Source organism: Centroberyx affinis, unplaced genomic scaffold, assembly GCF_046629955.1.
Source record: "Centroberyx affinis isolate AG114_WGS23_722 - 3 ecotype Tasmania unplaced genomic scaffold, CSIRO-AGI_Caff_v1 ptg002439l_1, whole genome shotgun sequence".
Lineage (NCBI taxonomy): Eukaryota > Metazoa > Chordata > Actinopteri > Beryciformes > Berycidae > Centroberyx > Centroberyx affinis.
In genome coordinates, this window is record NW_027280682.1 from 92,347 (window position 1) to 115,001 (window position 22,655).

At 41.1% G+C, this 22,655-nt stretch overlaps 1 protein-coding gene across 1 annotated transcript in view; it reads left to right on the forward strand.

Annotated features, from left to right (window-relative positions):
- Positions 1-22,655, forward strand: part of LOC139656302 (mitogen-activated protein kinase kinase kinase kinase 3-like) — a 52,041-nt gene that overhangs the window by 13,889 nt on the left and 15,497 nt on the right. Inside the window, exons 2-17 of the mRNA XM_071533836.1 lie at positions 2,844-2,901; positions 3,657-3,747; positions 4,138-4,202; positions 4,493-4,548; positions 5,742-5,789; positions 6,128-6,170; positions 6,476-6,548; positions 7,133-7,264; positions 8,523-8,585; positions 8,774-8,855; positions 9,846-9,962; positions 13,702-13,780; positions 15,165-15,223; positions 18,047-18,109; positions 20,709-20,761; positions 21,759-21,797. Of these exons, the coding sequence (XP_071389937.1) occupies positions 2,844-2,901; positions 3,657-3,747; positions 4,138-4,202; positions 4,493-4,548; positions 5,742-5,789; positions 6,128-6,170; positions 6,476-6,548; positions 7,133-7,264; positions 8,523-8,585; positions 8,774-8,855; positions 9,846-9,962; positions 13,702-13,780; positions 15,165-15,223; positions 18,047-18,109; positions 20,709-20,761; positions 21,759-21,797 (1,121 nt within the window). The remainder of the gene's footprint in view (positions 1-2,843; positions 2,902-3,656; positions 3,748-4,137; positions 4,203-4,492; positions 4,549-5,741; positions 5,790-6,127; positions 6,171-6,475; positions 6,549-7,132; positions 7,265-8,522; positions 8,586-8,773; positions 8,856-9,845; positions 9,963-13,701; positions 13,781-15,164; positions 15,224-18,046; positions 18,110-20,708; positions 20,762-21,758; positions 21,798-22,655) is intronic.

The following is a 22,655-nucleotide window of genomic DNA, read 5'->3' on the forward strand; positions in this document are numbered from 1 at the left end:
TACGATTTGAATGTCAAAGCGAGGTGGCATATTAGTTTCTGATTGGCCCAGAGGGGGACTGCGTCATTCATGGGGGGACAACTTGTTTACTGTTGCCTTGTTGAATGAATGATGTAGTTTTGTTTTCACCAGCAAGCTAACCCAGTCCAGTGACTCTTGGGGCCATCGGGGATCAAACCTGTGACCCCCGGGTACAGGACGCTCTGTCTGCTTTCAGTCAGAACAGTCAGTCAGAACAGCCAGAACAGTCAGTCAGTCAGTCAGTCAGTCAGAACAGCCAGTCAGTCAAGTCCAGTCAGGCTCTGCCTTGTTGCCACCAACACTGGCACTGAGCGCTATGACTCATCTCTGGTCTGTCTGCTGACTGAAGACACACTGTCTCTCCTCTCTTCTCCTCTTCTCTTCTTCTCTCGTCTTTTCTCTTTGTCTCTCCTCCCTCCCACCACAGCTTTGTTTTGGTTTGGGTTTGCCTCTCTCTCTCTTTCTCTCTCGGTCTCGCTCTTCTCTTGAAGAAAATACCAAGAACAAACTCGGTCTTCTTGTAAGACCCAACTGACAACTTATTTTTACAAGCTTGAATGTTGACGATGAGTTATTGTCGCTGCCATTATACTGCGGTAGCGGTTGTTACAGTGGCAATCCTTGAAATCTTTGTTTTTTTTATTTTGTCTCCATCTTTGGTGCAAAGCGCTCATTGATGTGGTGTTTCTGCACTGCATTTCCCAGAGTTCACCTGTAAATCAAGTGTTACTATTATTACTTCTTCGCCTCTCTTCTCTATGGTTGTCAGGGTTGGGATCAATTCACTTGGAAGTCCCCGTGAAATGAACTCCCACTACTTTTACCTCCCGGAAAACAGTCTTATAGTTTTATTTTATTTTTAAGTTTTTTGAATTTGAAAGAGAATCCACTCTGATAGATGTTTGGTAAACTGAGGAGCCAGAATAAAAACTTCTAACCTCCACTATGTGACATGTTCCCACTGAAGTGAACAGACCAGACTGTTAAATGTCACGACTTTCCTCTCCTAATGTTGGATAAATATGCTGGGGAGACTGCAGCCAGGATCGGGGTAGATAAGGGTGTGTCTGTCTCTCTGTCTGTCTCTGTCTTCATGGAGGCTGGAAACAGTGAAACCATAGAATTGCCTGCTCTTGGTGTTAAAACTGAATCTTTGTATTGTAAAAAAAAACAAAAACATTTTTTTATGATAAAAGGACGACTTTGAATGTCACACTTTTTGCTTTTACCTCAGCTGCCACTCTGTCTGTCAGATCTCTTTCTCTCTCTCTCTCTCTCTCTCTCTCACACACACACACACACAGTCATACTCACACACTTTCAGACTGAGAGAAGCCAGCGATTCATCTCTGCTCTGAAAGGCCATCTTTTATTCATGTATATTTCATATATAATTCCTCTCCCACCCTGCTGCTAAATGTAAATACAGCTCACTATTTATAGAAGCCGGCCTCAGTGTCTTGTAACCCCTCCTGCTTTTCGACAAATGTCAGCTTTTGAGGAATACAGGAAAAACAGGCTTGATTTCCTGTTGCAGTCCATACATTCCTCTCTCTCTCTCTCTCTCTCTCTCTCTCTCTCTGTCTCTCAGTCTCTCTCTCCACTCTCTCTCTCTGTCTCTCTTTCTGTCTCCCTCTCTCTCTGTGTCTCTCTTTCTCTCTCTCTCTTTCTCTCTCTCTCTCTCTGTCTCTCTCTCTGTGTCTCTCTTTCTGTCTCTCTCTCTCTCTCTCTCTCTCTCTCTCTCTCTCTCTCTCTCTCTCTCTTCTCTCTCTCTGTGTGTCTCTCTCTCTCTCTCTCTGTGACTCTCTTTCTGTGTCTCTCTCTCCCTCTCTCTCTCTAGCTGACTTTCCACTCAAGTATTTTGTTATGTGAAGTTGTGAATGAATTATGATATTTTGAAATGAATTAGAAAAGCTGAATGGAAACAACAAAATGGGATAGAAAATAGTTGAATGCAAACAACAAAATGGGATGAAACGTCTTCCCACTGGTCATGGAATTTCTGGAATATCATGGAATTCAGAGAGGTTGTATTTCATACAGGGAATGGCAGGGAATTTGATAAATTCTCTGGAGAAGTCGGGGAATTTTACGAATGCGTCACTTTAGAGGAATTTTACCAGAATGTGTTTTACAACTTGTTGCACACATTCTTTGCATTAGCTGGTGGTTTCCAGCCCAACTGTACTGGATAACAGACTGTTCACTCTTTCAGAAAAACAACATTAACGAATCAGGAAGGAATAAAATTTTAGTTCATGGAAGCGCGCTGCTGACTTGATTATGGAAAGTCATGGAAATTGGAAAAGTAATGGAATTTTACATCAGGACCCAAAAGGGGAACCTTTATAAAATGTCCTCAATATCGCAAAAAAAAAAGATTTTTTTTTTTTTTTATTATCCATGAAGAAATGATGCATTAAATAGTGATGGAAATGCATTAGTTGAATAAATAATGATGTAGGCTTGGCATTTTTTATGGTTTAATGTCATTGTATGTATGACAGTTCAAAAGTAGATTTGGCGGCTGTGAAATGTCTGCAGAGTGTCTGTCCACCATGACTTCCAGAAACATCCTACATGCCTGCCATTCCTTTTGTGTTTTTGTTTTTGTTTACATTTTTCTGTATGTTCAGGAAGTTGATTTACTCCCTTAAACTGAAATTTCAGTTGGAGTGTGCTCTATCTAGATTAATGTTGCATGAACAATATTGCCAAAACAGTAGATAACAGTAAATACTTGCCTGACATCTCTCTCTCTCTCTCTCTCTCTCTCTCTCTCTCTCTCTCTCTCTCTCTCTCTCTCTCTCTCTCTCCCTCAGGCTCGTAACGTTAACACAGGAGAGCTGGCTGCTATCAAAGTCATCAAACTGGAACCTGGTGAGTTCTCTCTCTCTCTTTCTTTTCTTTTATTTCTATCTCTTTATCTCACTCTAACTTGCTTTCTCTTCCTCCCTATCTCTCTCTCTATCCCTCTATCCCTCTCTCACCCTCCCTTCTTCTCTTTCCTCTCTCTCTCTGGTCCTTCATCTTTTCCCCTCTGCTTTCCTTTGCTCTCTAAACTCTCAGTTCATCTTTCCTTTCCTCCCCCTCTCTCTCTCTCACTTCTTCTCACCCTCCCTCTTTCTTTTCCCTCTCTCGGTTTTGCCTCGCTGCTTCTTTCCCTCCGACCCATCTCTCCCTTGTCCCACATTATTATTTTTTTCCCTTTCCTTCCTTTCTGCTGTTTTCCGTCTTCCATTACTCCATTTAAGTGTGGAAAAGGACAAAAAAGTACTTGGGAAGTTTGGAAAAAGTCTGGAAACACAGCGCCACACTGCACATTACTCCCCCCCACCAAGGATAGACTGTATATACTATTAAGGATCTGTAATATTCTCAGCCAGTATAGTCAAATGTATGATTCTTCCATCGCTTAGCCACACCCTCCAAACACACACACACACACACACACACACACACACACACACACACACACACACCACCACACCCTCTTTTCTGTCGTGTTTCTCTGCTCTGTTAAATTCACTGATTATATAATCTATTGAACAAGAGACAAATACCATGTCCAGCATATAAGATACCAGTTTACCACCATAATACTGTGTGTGTGTGTGTGTGTGTGTGTACTCTAGGTGAGGACTTTGCCGTCGTCCAGCAGGAGATTATAATGATGAAGGACTGTAAACACTCCAACATCGTAGCCTATTTCGGCAGCTATCTCCGGTAAGAGTGTGTGTGTGTGTGTATTGGGGTGTTTTCTCACTGTTACAAGTATAACAAAGTCATTGTCATTGTGTTATTAAAGTGTGTCTGTGTGTGTGTGTGTGTGTGTGTGCAGAAAGAGTAAGTTGGGAGTTGTTTCGTACCTACAGTATTTCACTGTATGTGTGTGTGTGTGTGAGAGGGAGAGAGTAAAGGAGATGTTTGTGAGAAAGTAAAAGAGAGGGTTTGTTTGTGTGAGAGAAAGATAATGTGAGAGAGGGAGATTATGTTTGTGAGAGGTGGTGTGTGTGTGTGTGTGTGTGTGTGTGTGTGTGTGTGTGTGTGTGTGTGTGTGTGTGTGTGTGTGTGTGTGTGTGTTGTACTGACTGTATTCTTGGTGTGTGTCTGTAGGAGAGATAAGCTGTGGATCAGTATGGAGTACTGTGGAGGAGGCTCTCTGCAGGACATCTATCACGGTAAGACAAACACACACACACACACTTCATCAGCACACACCCCAGCAGTCACACACACACACACACACACACACAAGGCAGAAACACAGACACACACACCCTCACACACAAGTTTTGAATTTGGCAGTGTTGGATTGCTTTTAAAATCTTTACTCTTGTTCCTTCAATGTTGGGTTTTACCTTTTTCCTCTCTTCTGTCTCTCTCTCTCTCTCTCTCTCTCTCTCTCTCTCTCTCTCTTTCTCCTTCTCTCCTTCTCTCCCTCTCCTTCTCCCTCCTTTCATTTCTCTAGTAACTGGACCTTTGTCAGAGTCGCAGATAGCCTACATGTCACGGGAGACCATGCAGGTAATGTGCATAGTATAAATCTGTGTGTGTTGCTGTGTTTCTATGTCGGTTAATGCATGGGAGTGAATGGGTGAAGTTAAATGAATATTCCAGTTTTTGAGAGATTGGCCTTTTGGTCAGTTTACCTGTTAAGTGATGAGAACACAGACACCCAAGTCATCCATGTGTCCCTGGTAGATCATTGGCTCTGGTGCTCCATGCTAACACTTTAGCATTCACTATGCTGAGTGACAGTAGGCGACTAGCATTAAAAAAGTAAGAAGACTTACCTTTCAGTTATAAAAAAAAGTTATTTTTATTTTATGGCCTGCAGATTCAAACGTTTTAAAAAGGAAATATCTTTCATTCAACATAGCTGATGTAGCCAGGTTTATTTTTGGAACAATTTCAGGTGAGCAGCCGCATATTTGTCCGCTGTGCATTGATTTTTACATTTGTGTCAATTTTACCAATCTCCTACACAACACTGACCGACTTAGCTGCATATCATTAAAGATTACTTTCCATTTAGCCTTAGAGCTGCTACAAGTTCTCATTTCCTCACTTTTGAGATAATGCTAGTCGCCTACTATCACTCAACATAGTGAATGCTAAAGTGTTAGCATGGAACACCAGAGCCAATGATCTACCAGGGACACATGGATGATTTTGGTTTTCATCACTTAATTGGTAAGTTCACCAACGTGCCAATACCCCAAAAACGTGTCTAAACTCTGACACGAGCAATTCGAGTTGAGACGACACTTCTTTTGATAAATATTTTAACATCCTGAATACCTGAGGTCTGCTAAAACTGTCAGCTTATTTAAATCAGGGCTTAAAACATTATTGTTCACTGTGGCTTTCCAATAAATTAAATACGCAACTTCTTTTTAATCTTGAACTATTAATTTGCTTGTTTTTGTTTTTATTGTCTTTTAAATGCAATTTTAATGTATTTTTGTCTTCTTGCTTTTAATGTCCTTTAAATGCAATCTTAGTGTCGTCTCAATGTATTTCTATGCCCTTGTAAAGCACTTTGAATTGCCTTGTGTCTGAATGGTGCTATATAAATAAAATTGCCTTGCCTTACCTTGCCATTTATTTTTTCATTCTGTTTTTCAGTTCCCTGTCAAGTTTTCATTACATGTTTTTTCATTGTTTTGCTGTGAGTGCCAATAACAGCACCTCTTGCTATGTGATTCTGTTTTCAGGGTTTATACTATCTACATAACAAAGGCAAAATGCACAGAGACATCAAGGTGAGCCTGGAAACACTATATGGAATATGTCTGTTTGTTGTTTTGTGGCTGTGACATAAATACAGTGTCAGGCTAGCTTTCAATTATCAAGCCCAAACTCAGAGACTGGGTTGAGTGGTGAGAAGATTAAAATGGGTCCCCAAATTATTATGGTGAGACAGCCGCTGGTGTTTGACTGGAAAATTATTATTAATTCATAGCTGCGGCTAGGTCGATTCAGCCAAACATGAGTGGTAAAGCACTTTGTGCCGAACTTGTGCTGCTAAATGAATTTGAATTGACTCGAATGGTAATTTATTGTGCTGGATAATGATGCATGGCGTGTCGGTCTTTGACAGGGAGCCAACATCCTCCTGACAGACAACGGCTATGTTAAACTAGGTGAGAGGAACACACAAGCCCTCCGCAATTACCTTCTGCTTCAAAAGACTGAGTCTGAATGGCCTCATTTACTCACTTGCTCTCTTTTTCTCTCCTTCCCTCTCTCCTGTTCTCCTCTCTTATATTGATTTCTGTTATCCCTCTCCTTCATTTTGTTTTTTCTTTCTGTCTATACTCCCTCTCTTTTAACCTTGCTCGAACTCCTTCCCCTCTATTATTCCCATTCTTGCTTCTTCTCTTCTTTCCTCCTGTTCTTCACCCTTCATTCTTTCTTTCTTTCTCTCTCTCTCTCTCTCTCTCCCCAGCTGACTTTGGTGTATCAGCCCAGATCACAGCGACTCTAGCCAAGAGGAAGTCTTTCATTGGGACTCCATACTGGTGCGTATGATGTACTGATGCAGAAGTCCTACTTTCTGCTGCATGCGAGAGGCTTCCCGCTGGTCAGGGAAAGTCAGGGAATTTGATAAACTCTCTGGGGAAGTCGCAGGCAATATCAGGGAATTTTATAAGTGGGTCACTCTACAGAAATACACCAGAATGTGTTTTGCAACTTGTTTTAACACATTCATCGCATTAGCTGGTGGTTTTCAGGCCGACTGCAGTGGAAACCAGACTGTTTGCCCCTTTAGGAAAACATTAACAAACCAGGAAGGAATAGCATTTCTGGGCCATGGAGGCGCTCCTTCTTTGTTATTGAGAGTCATAGTGGTGACTCTGTACATTACTACTGTTGCTCCAGCCCAAGTGAAATACTGGGGCAAGTTGTGTTCTTGCATGTGATTGTTTAATTACCTGATTGATTAGTTGGCAAAGTGAACACACATTTCCCCTTTCCCCTTTCTTTTTCTCTCTGTTTATGGCCTGCCTCTGTTCCCCTTTTGTCTCTCTCTCGCTCTTGCTCTCTCTCTCTCTCTCTCTCTCTCTCTCTCTGTCTCTCTCTCCCTCTCTCTCTCTGTCTGTAGGATGGCTCCAGAAGTAGCAGCGGTGGAGAGGAAAGGCGGTTACAACCAGCTGTGTGATATCTGGGCTGTGGGCATCACTGCAATAGAGCTGGCAGAACTGCAGCCACCCATGTTCGACCTGCACCCCATGAGGTATTGGAGTGTGTGTGTGTGTGTGTGTGTGTGTGTGTGTGATACCTGTTAGGGCTGGACAGTAATGTACATTTTTCTGTCAACCATTCAACATACCCTCGCACACATATCCCTGATCACGATGGCAGGGTGGAATTAGAACAGAAACACAGCGTTTGAATGGGCAAGGAAAGGCCATTTTTACATTTCAAATTATAGTATATGTACTCACACTAAAAAAAAACCCACGCTGAACAAGTATGAAGTTTAGTTTAGTTTTGTTGCACATACTAAAAAAAACAGAATTACCAAAGAAAGAAAGGCAAAAAGCCCAAGATGAGCTTCTATCACTACTAAGGTTATACTAATTAATTTACAAACATTGAAAGTTTATTTTAAGTAGTTACAATAATGAAAATACAATTACTGAAATGTAGTTGCATAATAGCAATTAGTAAACTGGTGCAACAAATATTAATAAATCATATAAATCTCCAGGATATTAGGTAAGCGATCAAAGCTGTCTGAAATCTAAACCTCTTTTATTTTTCTTTTAAATACATTTATGGAGGGAGATGAATCTGCTAAATAAGAAAATGGATTCCAGACTGTGACCCCTCTATATCGAATTGAAGATTGACTTTTGGAGGTGGCGTTGCATTCCCCAGTAGGAAGCAGTAGCACAAGACACTGAGGAAGGCTCTGGGAAATGTCTGCTGCGTTTAGCCTGGCTCAAAATAAATATTAAATCCATTTTTCCATCATTTTTAGCCCTCTGTGTGCTTTCCTATTTGAGTGTCTCGCCCTAGGCTACATTTTAAATGATCAATAATTTAAATCGGTCAAAAACTGGCAAGGGAAATCCATCACTGATCCCTGGTTTATTTGTCCAGTCGCCCCACCTTGATACCTTGGCAGTTCCTCACAATTAAAATAGCAGAACAGAAGGTTTGGCTTGTACCCCGTGAAGTAAGAGTGTGTGTGTGTTTTGTGTGTGTGTGTGTGTGAGAGAGAGGCTGTTTCAGCTTGAAGCTCCGTCTGGTGTGCAAAGCTTGCGACGCATCCTTTTATGAAGTAAAAAGCCTCCAACACGTTCTGTATAAAGTACTAAATAATAGAGAGAGGTGGGTTTGAAGAGCTGGCACTTCTGCTGTGGCCTTGTCAGTGTGGCTGCTCGGTGTGTGAGAGACTTTCTTACCGAAGACTAGCATCACTCTGCTGTGGGAAGACTGTTGTAGTAGATGCTGAGGTTTAATCCCCGCCCCTCTCTTCCCCTCAGGGCTTTGTTCTTGATGACAAAGAGTAATTTCCAGCCTCCCAAGTTGAAAGATAAAGTCAAGTGGTAAGACTTCACGCTGTCTATCAATGTCTTTCTGTCTCTGTTACTCTCGATTTTTCACAATTTCCAAGATTTTCAGTTTCACAAGATCCACCCAATTTTGTGTAATCTCTTGTCTCACTTGTGTCAATGCCTTACAAAACACTTCTTTAATCTCTGTCTCTGCTCCGTCTTTCTCTTTTGCATAACAGGACAAATAACTTCCACCATTTTGTCAAACTATCCCTGACCAAGAACCCAAAGAAGAGGCCCACAGCTGAGAAACTGCTGCAGGTGAGCAGTGAAACAACATGCAGCACCACATCAGAAGTGTTTATTGGTGGAAAGGCTTCTAACTCGCATTTAATTGACACCGAAAATGCTCTTTTAAAACCAAGAGAAATGAAGTTCTTTCTCAGCAGGGCGACTGGCCCCCGTCTGTCCATTTATAGATGCTCACTGCCCATTAGGCTATTTCCACAGTAGAGATAAATCACTAATGATGCTATCAGTCTGTTAGTATGGTGTTAACGGCACTAAGGTATTAGCTGCTACCATTTCACATCCTGTTGAAAGTCGAGGCGGCTAAATATAATCAGATATTCAAATGTCGACATGGCTGACATCATCACAGCCTAACGAATACATTTTCATCTCGAAGAAGATGTTTTTACATACATTTCCATAGTTTTGTGACTTACTGGTTGAGGAATCAGATCTTTACATGATAGGCTGATACACCTTTAAAACTCTTTTGATAGGCTCTGGTGCATCTTAAACTATCACCTGATAGGCTGACACATCTTTAAACCCTTGTCTGATGGGCTGATACATCTTGAAACCTCTTAAACCATCATCTGATTGGCTGATATATCTTAAAGCCTTCTCTGATAGGCTGATTTATCTTTAAACCTCCTCTGATAGGCTGATTTATCTTTAATCCTCCTCTGATAGGCTGGTATATTTTTAAACCTCTTCTGATAAGTTGATACATTTTTAAAACTCCTCTGACAGACTAATTCATCTTGAAACCTCCTCTGATAGGCTGATGCATCTTAAACCCTTCTCTGAAAGGCTGATATATCTTTAAACCTCCTCTGATAGGCTGATGCATCTTAAACCCTTCTCTGAAAGGCTGATATATCTTTAAACCTCCTCCGATAGGCTGGTACATTTTTAAGCTTCCTCTGTTTTGGTACTGATACCTCCTTAAGCCTCCTCTGATAGGCTCTGACTCATCTGTAAACCTCCTTTGATTGGCTGTGTCTCCTGTCTGTCTCCCAGCACCCGTTTGTGTCCCAGCCCCTCAGCAGGACGCTGGCCATAGAGCTGCTGGACAAAGCCAACAACCCCGACCACAGCACCTACAACGACTTCGACGACGACGACCCCGAACCAGAGGTGACCTTTCACCTTTCACCTTTCACCTTTCACCTTTCAACACAGCAGAGTCATCAAGAGTGTAACCGCCTTTTTCTCTGGATATACAGAGATCCCACATTTAGAGGGTCACTCAGTGGGTTTGAGTTTATTTTGAATCCTTTATTCTCTCACCTCTTCTTCCTTCCCTTCTCCTCTCCCTCTGTCTCTTCCTTTCCTCTTCATCTATTTAATCCCTTCTTCACCCCCCCCCTTCATCCACTCCTTTTCTCCTCATCCTCAATCACTCCTTTCCTCTCTGCACTTATGACTCATCTTCCCGCACTTTATCCTTTCCCTCCTTCTATACCACTCCCTCTTCTCCTTTCACCTCTTTTCACCTCCTTGTCTCCCGCTCTTTTCCTTCTCTTTCCATTTCCCCCTCTTTTCACTCATCTCCCTTCTATCTTCTCCTTCTTCCCCCTCCACTTCCTCTCTCTCCTCTTCCTCTTCTTCCACTTCCCTATTCTCTCCCTTCTCCCTACACTTCCCATTTTCTCCCGCCTTTTCCCTCCTACTCTCCCCTTTCCTTTTTTCCTTCTTTTCTTGCCCCTTCCCATCCTTCACACCCTCCCTCCTCCTCCTCCTCCGCAGTTTAAGTACAGGGGTCATTTCCTACCCATAAGCCCCGGTGCTCGGCGTGCGCCCCGTTTCGCGGCGCGTAGGAAGGTACCAGTGTGGGCTGCGGTGTCTGCAGTGATGACCTTCTAATCCAGAACATGCTGCCTGTTGTTGTTGGCTGGGCGGACCGACCACAGAATTGAATAGACACACAGTGGCTTCCCATTCAAACCAGTGTTCCTGAATAGTCATTTGGCTGCTGCAGTTCAGCTGGAAGCCAGTCAGTGTTTGCTAATGTTGTCATGGAAGCTGAAGTTGGCTTGGGATGTGAGATTCAGACAGTTGATGGATTTGCATCATAGCATAGTGTAACGTGACAGTAGAAGTTGTATTGAATGTCCATTCTTTTCTGTTGATATTTACATTCAAAACACACACTTGGGGCTGTGGAGTTAATTGTGTATAATTGTGTATCGTGATTTTAGTTTCCATAATTGATAATCATGGAATGCTGATTAGATTAGAAACTTTATTATCCACTCTAGAGCTACAACGATTAATCAATTAGTTGTCAACTATTAAATTAATCGCCAACTATTTTGATAATCGATTAATCGGTTTGAGTAATTTTTTAAGAAAAATAAGTCAAAATTCTCTGATTCCAGCTTCTTAAATGTGAATATTTTCTGGTTTCTTTACTCCTCTATGACAGTAAACTGAATATCTTTGGGTTGTGGACAAAACAAGACATTTGAGGACGTCATCTTGGGCTTTGGGAAACACTGATCCACATTTTTCACCATTTTCTGACATTTTATAGACCAAACAACTAATCGATTAATCGAGAAAATAATCGACAGATTAATCAACAATGAAAATAATCGTTAGTTGCAGGCCTAATCCACACATGTGGAGATTTACCTTTGGTTACCTGTGGAATATAAAAACACATAACAGACATAAGACATAAAACACATATGCATTGTATAACATAGGCGTTGTATATTCCATGAGTCTTTACACATTTTAAGAAGTCAGAATGCTTACTGCAGTCGGCCAGTTTGAAACATTTCAGCGTTTCATCTGGAACACCTGCTGTAGCTGAAAATAGTCAAGGTGACAAAAGTGCAGCAAAATACTTTTGTTCATCATTAAGACCAATATTTGTGATTAATGATTGTGATTGCATTATGTAGCAAAACGGATGGCGTTATCATTTTAATTTAATGCAGCCTTGCACATGCATGGTCGAGGAACTAAACTACACAGAGAAGGTTTTGTCCAGGTGAAGATCCACGGTGGATCAGAACACTCTGTCACTGGTGTTAACACAGCTGTAGAAGGGTTTTTGTATGTTATTACTGTTATTTCTTTTTATTAATTTCTATGTAGTTATACTGAATATTCCAACTGACCACACAAAAAAACAGCATTCACTTCCATGACAACATTATTCAAGTTCTTTGTCAACCGTCTTAGCCATGCCATAGGAGATTATTAAACTGCATCAGTAGGGATCAGTTCTGTGGGACCAACTAGCCATTAAAGAAAGGGGCGGGGTCATAAAGATGGCTGCTCAGTGGCTGGACATCATTGCCCTCCCCAGAGCAAAGCACGGGCTGGACTCGGTGTATTCCAATGACATCAGTTTAGGAAGCCATCTTTATCCACCGCCGTTTACAGTTACTAACCACGACCTGTGTGTTGTCAGAATGGACTTGATTAGGCTTAGAAGTGGCGTTTCATTCTATCCAGACCCACTGATATGCTAAATGTGTGGATTTGTTATATGCATTTTAAGGATGTAGTCCCTCTACATGCATGGTTTGAGGTTGCTGTGTTTTTAGCTTTGCTGCTGGAACAACGTCGGTCTCAGACAAAAACGGGTTAAGTCAAGTATGATTTGAATTTGTTTGGGAAAGACGACTGTGGTTTAATTTGGATATGACCTACTGTAGACACATGCAGATCATCTGGGCATGAAACAATGGGCCATACCTGACTGTATATCCTGTGTTTCCCTCAAAGGAAATCAAACACCTAGCAATCAGCCAAAGATATTTTGGCTAAAGTGATCCTGTCTATTTTAATGGGTAGAGCAAGGCGGCATTAACACAGACAGACAGGGTTGGAGTTTCCTTTCCTTGTCTAGCTCAGTGGGGAGAGCATGGCGTCAAGAATCCTTTATTTAATCAGGTAGTCACATTAAGATCGAAATGTCTTTTTCAGGAGAGAGAAAAAAAAAAAAGTGCAGTCACGCGTTGGGGAAACATTCAAACACCAAACATATCAGCAATTACAGGAATCAAAGAAGACATTAGAAATTAATGTTTTAGAATCAAATTTCAGCCCTTTGCAAATCATTCCATTTATAAGGTTTATAGTAATGAAATCCAACCTTGCCAAGTCCTGTATTTGTGTGTGGAGCTTCTAAAAACGAACCAGTCCTGTGATCTGGTCTTGTAGTTACTGCATTTAAAAGCATGCAGAGTGGAAAGGTATTTGCGGGAGCTTTATAAATAAGTAGAGCTTTATAGATAAATGTAATGCAGTGCAAATCCCTTCTTGTTCTTAAAGAAGATCAACCGGCTTTTCCATATAAATCACAGTGATGAGTATGAAATTTGTGATAAAAGTGTGCTCATATGGAATATCTGCATAATGAAGTACTGACATGATGGAAGATTGTACAATGGATTTCCCATTTTCAAAACAGAAGCAGGATTTGTTTCTGTACCGGAATCCAATCTTAGTTTTAAATATATATACTTATCATAAAGCACTTTGGACAAGATCATCCACCAAATACCATATATGATGTTATGTGAAGGGATATACAGTGTTTAGGCTTACAGGGTCTCAGTCAGAGGTGAAACTCTGCTGTTGTTGTTGCTAGGAAAGGCTTTGTGTTTTCTTGGATTGTGTTGCCATGGTTTGGTGTCTGGTTGCAGAGTGTGGCTGTTTTGCTGTGTCATCAAATCACACAAACAGGAAATAGCAGACTGATTTTTTTTTTTTTTCGTCTCTGTGTCCCTCCAAACCCATTGTCTGTCTCTAAAGTACTATTCTGTGTGTATTCCTTGAACTTCTGTTTGACTGTGTGTGTGTGTGTGTGTGTGTGTGTGTGTGTGTGTGTGTGTGTCTTTCTCTCTCCTGACAGTCTCCAGTCTCTGTTCCTCATCGTATTCGTTCCACCAGCAGGAGCACCAGGGAAGGAAAGACGCTGTCAGAGATTAACTGTGAGTTTCTACCCAAAGTTAACGTGGTCAAATAAATTCCAGATTTGCATCTTTAAAGCCAGAAAAACCCAGGAATGTGAGCAGAACCATGTGCCAGTTGTAGAGCTGGCTAATCACATGCTGCCAACAAGGGATTGTCCCCATGTTAGCCGCCCGTCCAACTTCATTCTGTTGTTGATTACAGCCGATCTGTATTAAGTGGGCTTGATATTAATAAGGGGTGAAACAAGGCTCCATTATGTGATCGCTATCATCAATGATTGCTAATTTTTCAACCCCTGTGTTGGAAAATCAGATTTTTTTTATCGTCAGAGACATACATTTCCATGGCACCTACTACAATACCCATAAGCCTCGCCAACTCCCGACCAATCACACGATCAGAACAGCTCTTATGCTCGTTCAGCTGCCACTTTCTCCTCAGGGCTGATTTGACACGGTAGCTAGCTATGTGGTGCGTAACAGCTCTAGTATCCTAATACCCTGCATGTTTGAAAGACATTAAATCTTCCCGTATGAGTCTGATCCACCTTTATTTCAACCGTTCACTCTTGGGGATTCTGTAAAATGCCGTACAATTAGTTGCAATCCGGCATAAAACCATTTTTATCACAGAGTAGGGCTGGGCGATATGGACAAAATCAAATATCACAATATTTTTGACCAAATACCTCGATATCGATATTGTGACAATATTGTAGGGATGACTATTGGTGCTTTCACAAAATATTTACACAATGAGAATTTTTGATAAATAATCATCAGTAATGTGGATATAATGACTAAGTGGGTAAAGGCAAATAATAGAACAGCTAGAACAGTCTGGTAAGTTCAGAAAATGACATCACTTTACTGTAATGCAGCCTTTAAAACCAGGAAAAGACAACACTTATGCCATATCACGATATTACGATATCCAAAATCTAAGACGATATCTAGTCTCATATCACGATATCGATATAATATCGATATATTGCCCAGCCCTATCACAGAGCTCCAGTTAGTCAATCGAAAACGGCGCTGTGGCGTAAAGCACCATGGAAATTGTAGTCCTTTACCAAGCTCAGGTTATTTATAAAGTCTTGTTCGATGATTCATACAAGACTGCAAATCCAATTTAGTTATCTGTTACTCTTGTGCTGTAAATTCTCTGATTGACTGAATGAGAAGAACCGTATGGAACACAGCTATTTTAAAATCTGGGTACAAGAAATGAATGAATGGCCAAAACACTTCAGGAAACTGGATGACGTCAGGATCACCATGTGACTAGCCAGCTGTATGAGTGGTGTTTCTGTTTATTAAGCCCTCACCTGCTGTATTTCTCTTTTTCTCTCATTTGTCTCCCTTTCTTTTTCTGTCTCTTTTCCTCTCTCTCTCTCAGTTGGTCAGGTGAAGTTTGATCCTCCATTGAGAAAGGAGACAGAACCTCATCATGAGCCGGTGAGTTATTAGCTGCGGTGTGTGTGTGTGTGTGTGTGTGTGTGTGTGTCTGCCACTACACCAGTACCAGCATGTCTAATCCTCACTCATTCACTGGCAGCACCCCAGCCAATCCACATTGTTTTATCAATCTGTGTTGAACCAAACATTAAGCCCATCCACATAGTTCACCCTGGTTGGATTAAAACAAATCCACATGTGGAAAAAAGTAGACTTCTCTTTCTAATTTTCCATGTGATACCCATTTTGATATTTGTTAAAAATGTTTTGAAATTAGACAGTGAGTTTCACAAGGGTTTTTAGGATCTTTAGGGGTTTCACAACCCAGTATGAATCCAGGTAAAGGCTAATCCCATATTGATTTCATGTGTTAAACCCACTTGAGTCATGAAGGAGATGTAGATGAAGGGGAGGGGATGGTTTAAAGGAACAGTTCACCCCAAAACAAAAAAAATCTGACATTATCTACTCAGTCCTGTCAGTTGAAACTCCACTGAAGTTCGCAGGACCGGCAAACACACAGTGAGTTAGCTCCAGCAATCCCATCACAGGTTTCTCTCAAAGATAAACAGGGTTTAGTTGTTTTAGAGCTTCAAAAAGGGCATAAAATGACCGTCAAATTTCTCTAACCAAAATCGAGCAGCATAATCCAAGTGTTTTGTAGCCAAACGATTGCAATATTTGCTTCTGTAAGTAGTGTTATCCTATGTAGAGGAAAACTGTAGAGGACCGTAAAACCTGAGCTGCTGGCCGTAGAAGAATTTCATTAATACGGGTTTAAATGGAGAGTTTTAGTGTCCCATGATGGTCTAAAGTTTCAGGGGCTTTTCCACCCTGGAAAGAAGGAAACTCAGGGGAAACACTGAATCGTTGTGATTTTTTTTTGGCATGAAAATGTTCAGAGTATCTACACAACAAGGTTATTATAGTTTTGAATTTTTCATTAGTTTTTATTTTTATTTCGTTTTGACTTTTTGTTTTCAATTTCAGTTTAGTTTTAATTCGTTTTTAAAGCGGGTTTGCTAGTTTAGTTTAGTTTTTATTTTTTGAAAATGCTTAGTTTTAGTTTAGTTTTTATTAGTTTCAGTGTTAGTTTTAGTCTTTTTTTGTAATATGGGGTATTTGTCGGGGGCGAAATTCAAAAATTCAAAATACGAGGCTTATGTATGAAATAAACTGACAAAGATGAAAACTAAAGACATTTTCTCTATAATTTTAGTTTATTTTAGTTAGTTTTGTAAACACACAATACAGTTTCAGTTAGTTATCGTTTTTTGTAAAGCCTTGTTTTTATTTTTATTTCAGTTAACGAAAATGTTTTTTCACACCTAGTTTTCGTTTTCGTTAACGATAATAACCTTGCTACACAATATATCGGCACCTTTAAGCCAAAAACATCCGTATCATATTGGCCTTGATGAAAGCTTATCGGTCGAACCCTAGCTGCTTGTCATTGGAAGTTGCTCTGGATTGGAGCGTCCTGAGAAGTTTTGAAAGAGGCGGTGGTTGCTGGTGGACTAATGAGATGGTGCAGGGTTCATGCATGATCACAACGTTTTGGCCCAAGTCTTTCACTCCCTTACTTTCCTTCACTCACTCACTCCCGCTTTCTCTCAGTCCTTCCTTCAATCTTTTTTTTTTTTTCCCCTCCCTCCGTATTGTATTCCTCTGTCCTTCCTGGCTGAAAATCCACACTAAAATCAAATTCACTGTATTCACATGATTTTGCACAGTTGAATGCAGCAGCCCCCCCCCCCCCCCCCCCAAATTCAGGTTTATATATTGACATGCAGTCTTGTTAACCAATGTGACTCTAGACCATATGTGACCCAAATCCATCCATCCTTCCTTCACTTTCTCCTTCCTCCTGTAAGATAATATATTAATATGGAGTTTCTCTCTTTCTTGCTGACCAGTGTGATTCTGAGCTCTCTCTGTCCCTCCCTCCCTCCATACATCCGTCCACCCAGGTTAAAGGTGCTACATGTAGCATTCGAACATCAGTAAATCATTACCCCTTTAACTTTGATAGACAGCCTCTATCAGCCTCTACTCTGCATCCTCCATTGTTTCTCCACCTGGTGGGATTTGGAGGGAAATCTGCTGGATCGCTTTACGGCACAAAACAGGAAGAGGTTCTGTTCTTCCAGAGCAAACGGAGCTAAAGCTTTCAGAGTTTCTGGCAGATGGTCGATGGAAAAACCACTTCCAACATGTTGATCCATCCTCTTCAGTGAAGACAAACAGACAAAGACAGATGCATCCAGAGCACTTGCCGGGGAGACAAGTAGCAACTCCCTCCTTGCAGAGAGAACAGGGTTTATGGGAAATGTAGTCTTAAGTAATTTTGAGAAACACTAGCACTAACAGTATCACTGGTGTGAGATAGAGGCGACCAATCATCTCCACCATGCTCTCATTTGTTTACAGTAATTATAGCAAGGTATCACAATTCATTTGACAATGATTGGTATTTAAAATGCTACACATGGCACATTTAATATATTAACCTAAGGCCTTTTCCTCCTCTGTTTTGCTGATTTTAACCCCCATCCAAACCGATTCTATCCCTGGACCCCCCCCCCCCCCCCCCTTCAGGTTAATATTTCAATACGATATTTGTCTCTCTTTCTTGCTGACCCATGGATCCAATTCAGATCCCTTTATGGACTAAATGCATCTATCATCCATCATTCCTCTTTCTTCCTTCCATCTTCCCATCCCTCTCTCCCTCCCTCCCTCTCTCCCTCCATCCCTCCCTCCGTCCGTCCGTTCAGGTTCATGTATTAACTCAGGTCTCTCTCACTCTGTCTTGCTGACCAGTGTCAATCTGAACCCTATCTGGACTGTGTTGAGGAGCTCTACTATACAGCAAGATCTAACCTGGTAGTACTCTCTCTCCTTCTCTCTCTCTCTCTCTCTCTCTCTCTCTCTCTCGCTCTCTCTCTTTCTTTCTTTCTTTCTTTCTTTCTTTCTTTCTTTCTTTCTTTCTTTCTTTCTCTCTGTCTCTCTCTCTGCCTCTATCTCCATTTGTCTGTCCTCTTTTTCTCTCAATCTCTTTCTCTCTCTCTCTCTCTCTCTCTCTCTCTCTCTCTCTGTCTCTCTCTCTCTCTCGCTCCACATCCTCTTCTGTCTCTTCCTCTCTCTTCCCTTGCTTTCACTCGTTTTCCACCCTGCTAATGCTTTTGGCTGTTCGATGTCTAATCGTTCCGTGGTCGTTTTTTTTGTCTGTTTTTTCATTCTTTTGCAGTTTTCGTCCATGATTATATACCAATCTTTGGTCTGTGACTTTTTATTTTGTTCCTTTTTTCCTCCCCCCGCCTTTGACTGACTGGTGTTGTTTTAGTTGTCGTGGCGATACGAGTTGTTGTTGTTTTCAGGTTTACATAAAGTGTTGCAGACACCTACAAGCTTTTAGCAGGCAGAGCAGGTGAAGGACGAATTGGATAGAAGAGAGAAAGACATTCAGTAACCTTGCTGAATCAGCCAGCAACACAATGACCTCAGATGTACACACACACACACACACACACACACACACACACACACACACACACGCACACACACACACACACACACAGACACAACCACTGTCTGTGGACAAAAATGTAAATGACATGGTGACAGAGAGTGTTATTGGTATTGAGTATCAAATATTTTTGATTCTCCCTGGAGAGGAAATACCCCCCTTTGACCTCTTGTTGGTAGGGGACCTTTGACCCCCTACCAACAAGAGGTCAAAGGTCAAGCTCAGCTGGAGCAGCACCTCTGGAGCTGGTAGGGATTCAGTGCCTTGCTCAAGGACACTTCAGCAGGACAGATGCTTACTGATACAGGTGTTTGAACCCTGCTGTATACACTCAAATTAATAAATGCACACACCTTCTTAATGTTTTCCATCTTGTATCTGATGTTTGTTGATTTTTCTTTTTTTTTAATTTGACATCCCTCATGTTTCTCTCTACAGAGTGTTTCTCTCTACTTTACTGATGTTGGTTTTTATGTCCTCTAACCTCTTTGCATAGTTGACCAAAGCAACAAGGCCTTATTCGTATGTTCGTGTGTGTGTGTGTGTGTATAATGTGTGTGTATTTCTGTGTGTTTACAGTATGTGTGCTTGCTCCTGCACACGTGTGCATCAGTTATCTCCATAAAAACTTGTGGTGTGATGCTGCATTCACATTGTGGCGGCATGCGGTAGACGGCAAGCCGGATGTTCATTCATCTCAATATGAGAATGACAGTAAACTCAACATGGCGTCTACCATGCCTGCAGAAGTTGAATTCTCCCAACTTCTTCCTTCTGCCAACAAACCAGAGGTTGAAACATCTGTCAGAACGGATGCAGCCACATACGTTTGTCTACCTGCTCTTCATTTCTCCCCTTCTCTTCCCGTGAAGATAATGTAGAAAATCAGCAAGAGCTTGTACCACAGCTTGGCTCCTTTGCTTTTTACCAAAATTGTTTGGCTTCCTTTTTATTTACATTGGGAATCATATCTAATCATTTCTGACAAATCTAATCTGTAAGACATTTTGAAATGAAACAAAGTATTGAAAATGAGCTTTTACTGTATCGGCATGCATTTATTGGTCAAACCTCTTGTTTACCAAAATCACCATGGAGACGAGAAGGCAGTATCACGTTGTGGCTGACTAACATCCTGAGATGCCAACCGGTTTGTCTTGTTTTTTTGGCCACAGTTTGAACGCAGCATGAGTCAAATCTATGGGCGTAGAGCTCGGCTTATGCTGACTGTATACTGTGTGTGTTCATGTGTGTGATGATGTGTAATATTTACAGTATGTTCAGGTTGCTACGTGGTGATTTTTAACAGGGTGTTGCGATTTTATCAGGCTACTAAAAACATGACCATGGCTGCTGCAATAGCGGCCCCACCAGTAGGGATGGGACGATGTGCTTATCTCACGAAACAGTCGATGCGCCATAGTGGGTTCACGATTCAATACAACCACGATATGCTGTAATAAATAAAAGTTCGGTGACAGCAACGTCTGAGTGTGCAGAATTATATTTATTTCTGAGCCACAAATCTTTCTAGCGATGGCATTGTCTTGGTAGAATGTAAACAACAATTTAAAAATGTCATTACAAAGTGCAAATAATATAATTTGGATGGAGAGCTTGTGAAGTTGTGATGGGCAAGCCGTCTCATTAATGATTACTACACCAGAATAAAATCAAACTAATATCGCGATTAATTTTTTTGCCCCGTGATACGTATTGTCACATTTTTGTATTACGGTATGTTGAATTTCGCCATATCGTCCCATCCTTACCCACCGGTAATTTGGCAACTCAGCAAGGTCTCAGCTGTAGCTGTTATTTGAAAGGTTTTATTGGTTTTATTGATCTTCAGCCCGGCGTGTGTCAGTGGAGAAATCAAACACATAGCACCTTTTTTAAATGAACCAGGTATGAAGTATTCTGTAACAGTAATCACATCATTTGTCTGGTTTGTAGGACTTGCAGTTGGAGTACGGTCACGATTCACCTAGTCTACTGGGAGGAAACAAGTAAGTCTCTCTCTCTCTCTCTCTCTCTCTCTCTCTCTCTTCATCTCCATCTCTATCCCTTTCTCTCTCACTCATCTTTCTCTTCTATTGCTTTCTCTCTCTCTCTCTCTTGCTGTTTGTCTCTCACCCTCTCTATTACTTTCTCTTTGTTTGCCCTCTCTTTCTCTCTCCAAAGTTTATATTTTGTCACCATATATCTGCGTTCTTTCTTTCCCTTCTTTCCTGTAGACTTGCAAGTGTTTTAGTTATATAAACAGAGAGAGAGAGACAGTGAGAGAGATCTCATACTGTAGGTTTGATGATTTATTCATAATGGAGCTGCAGCTTGAAGATGCTCTGTAAGCTGTGCGTGTGTGAGAGAGAGAGAGAGAGAGAGAGAGAGAGGCATAAGTGAAATGTGCTGTGTCAGCAGAAGGCTCAGGTTCAGATCAGGGCGGCAGAATGTCCTCCACATTCTGTCAAGGACTAACAGGATTTGTGAAGCATGGTTTTTTTTTCAACCTCAGGACCTAGATTCCTGTTGAGGATGAATTGTGTCTATGTGTCTTTCCAGGAGATGATATTTGAAGGTTTTTTTTCTGGATGAGGGTTTGGTTTTTTGGGTATTAGTAAAAAAAAATTAAATGTAAATTTGCGATACTGTCCCACCAAAATATCGCGATACACAATAAGTAAGATGACAAATTTTTCACTACCACTATTATTATTTTGTTTTTTTTACTATCTTACCACTAGAAGATTATAGGTTTATAAGTTTAAAAGAAATCACGATATTCACAAAATATAAATATTGGCCCAAGCCTAGTTACGAATCCCTGGTTAGTGTGTTTTCATCTCTGCATGAGTGTTTAGCACAAATCTGTGGTGTTTTGCACTGATGAGGAATAAGCCATTTTTTATTTCCAAAGTATTTTAAATCAAACCGTACAGTTTTTCTTTTGCTCTCTGTCCTTTTCTCACCTCCCTCTCCCTCGTTCTCTCCACTCGTCCCAAACAGGAGTCTTCTCAAATCGGTGGAGGAGGAGCTACAGCAGAGGTGAGTCAGGCCCCTCCCACTTCCCCGATCCACCCGGGGCCCCCCCCCTTTGATTCGCTGACGCTCTAACCACGCCCACCCATCAGCCAATCATGGTTAACGGCAGGACTAATCCGGCCAATCACGTGCGACTAACGCTAAGGGCTGTAACGTCACGCTGCTCTCAGCCTTTTGGATTCTGCTGGGTTTTATTTTCTTTCTTCAGCTGCTTGACGCTTTGACATCAGGAAAACACACTGCGCTTCTTAGGAGCTTCCTGCAAAGCATGGCTTACACACACACACACACACACACACACACACATACTTGCGCGTGCACACACATACACACATGCACGTGCACTCAATTTTTTAGCCAACGCTGCGATAGGTGCCCTTACCAATTATATTGGCAGCTCGATGAAGAAATTTTTCGTCCCATAGATGAAATGATGATGACTGTTTTTGTGCTTTGCTATTTTCCTTGAATCGATATTGAATGACAAATCTGTTTAGTTTCATTATATGGCCTACATAGTAATGTAGCTGATGGAGAGAGTTTTGAAGTCTGCTCACAGTGGGTATAAAGTTGTCTTGTAAACAGATCCACTATCAGTCACTAGCGGCTAAATTTTACTTTCTTTGTTTAATTAAATACAAATGAAATTGTCAGACCAATTTTGTTTAATCCTGTGATCTAGATAATATAATGTGAAAGTTAATAAGCTAGTAAAGTTTACAAACCAGTTCTGCTATTTTTACCATACCCTTATAATAACACTCAGGTTAGCACATTATAAGTAAGTTATCTGCACTGTTAATGTAGTTTCTCCCTCTAGTTAAAGTTGTATTTACACCTGTTTGTCTCAGTGTCTCCCTC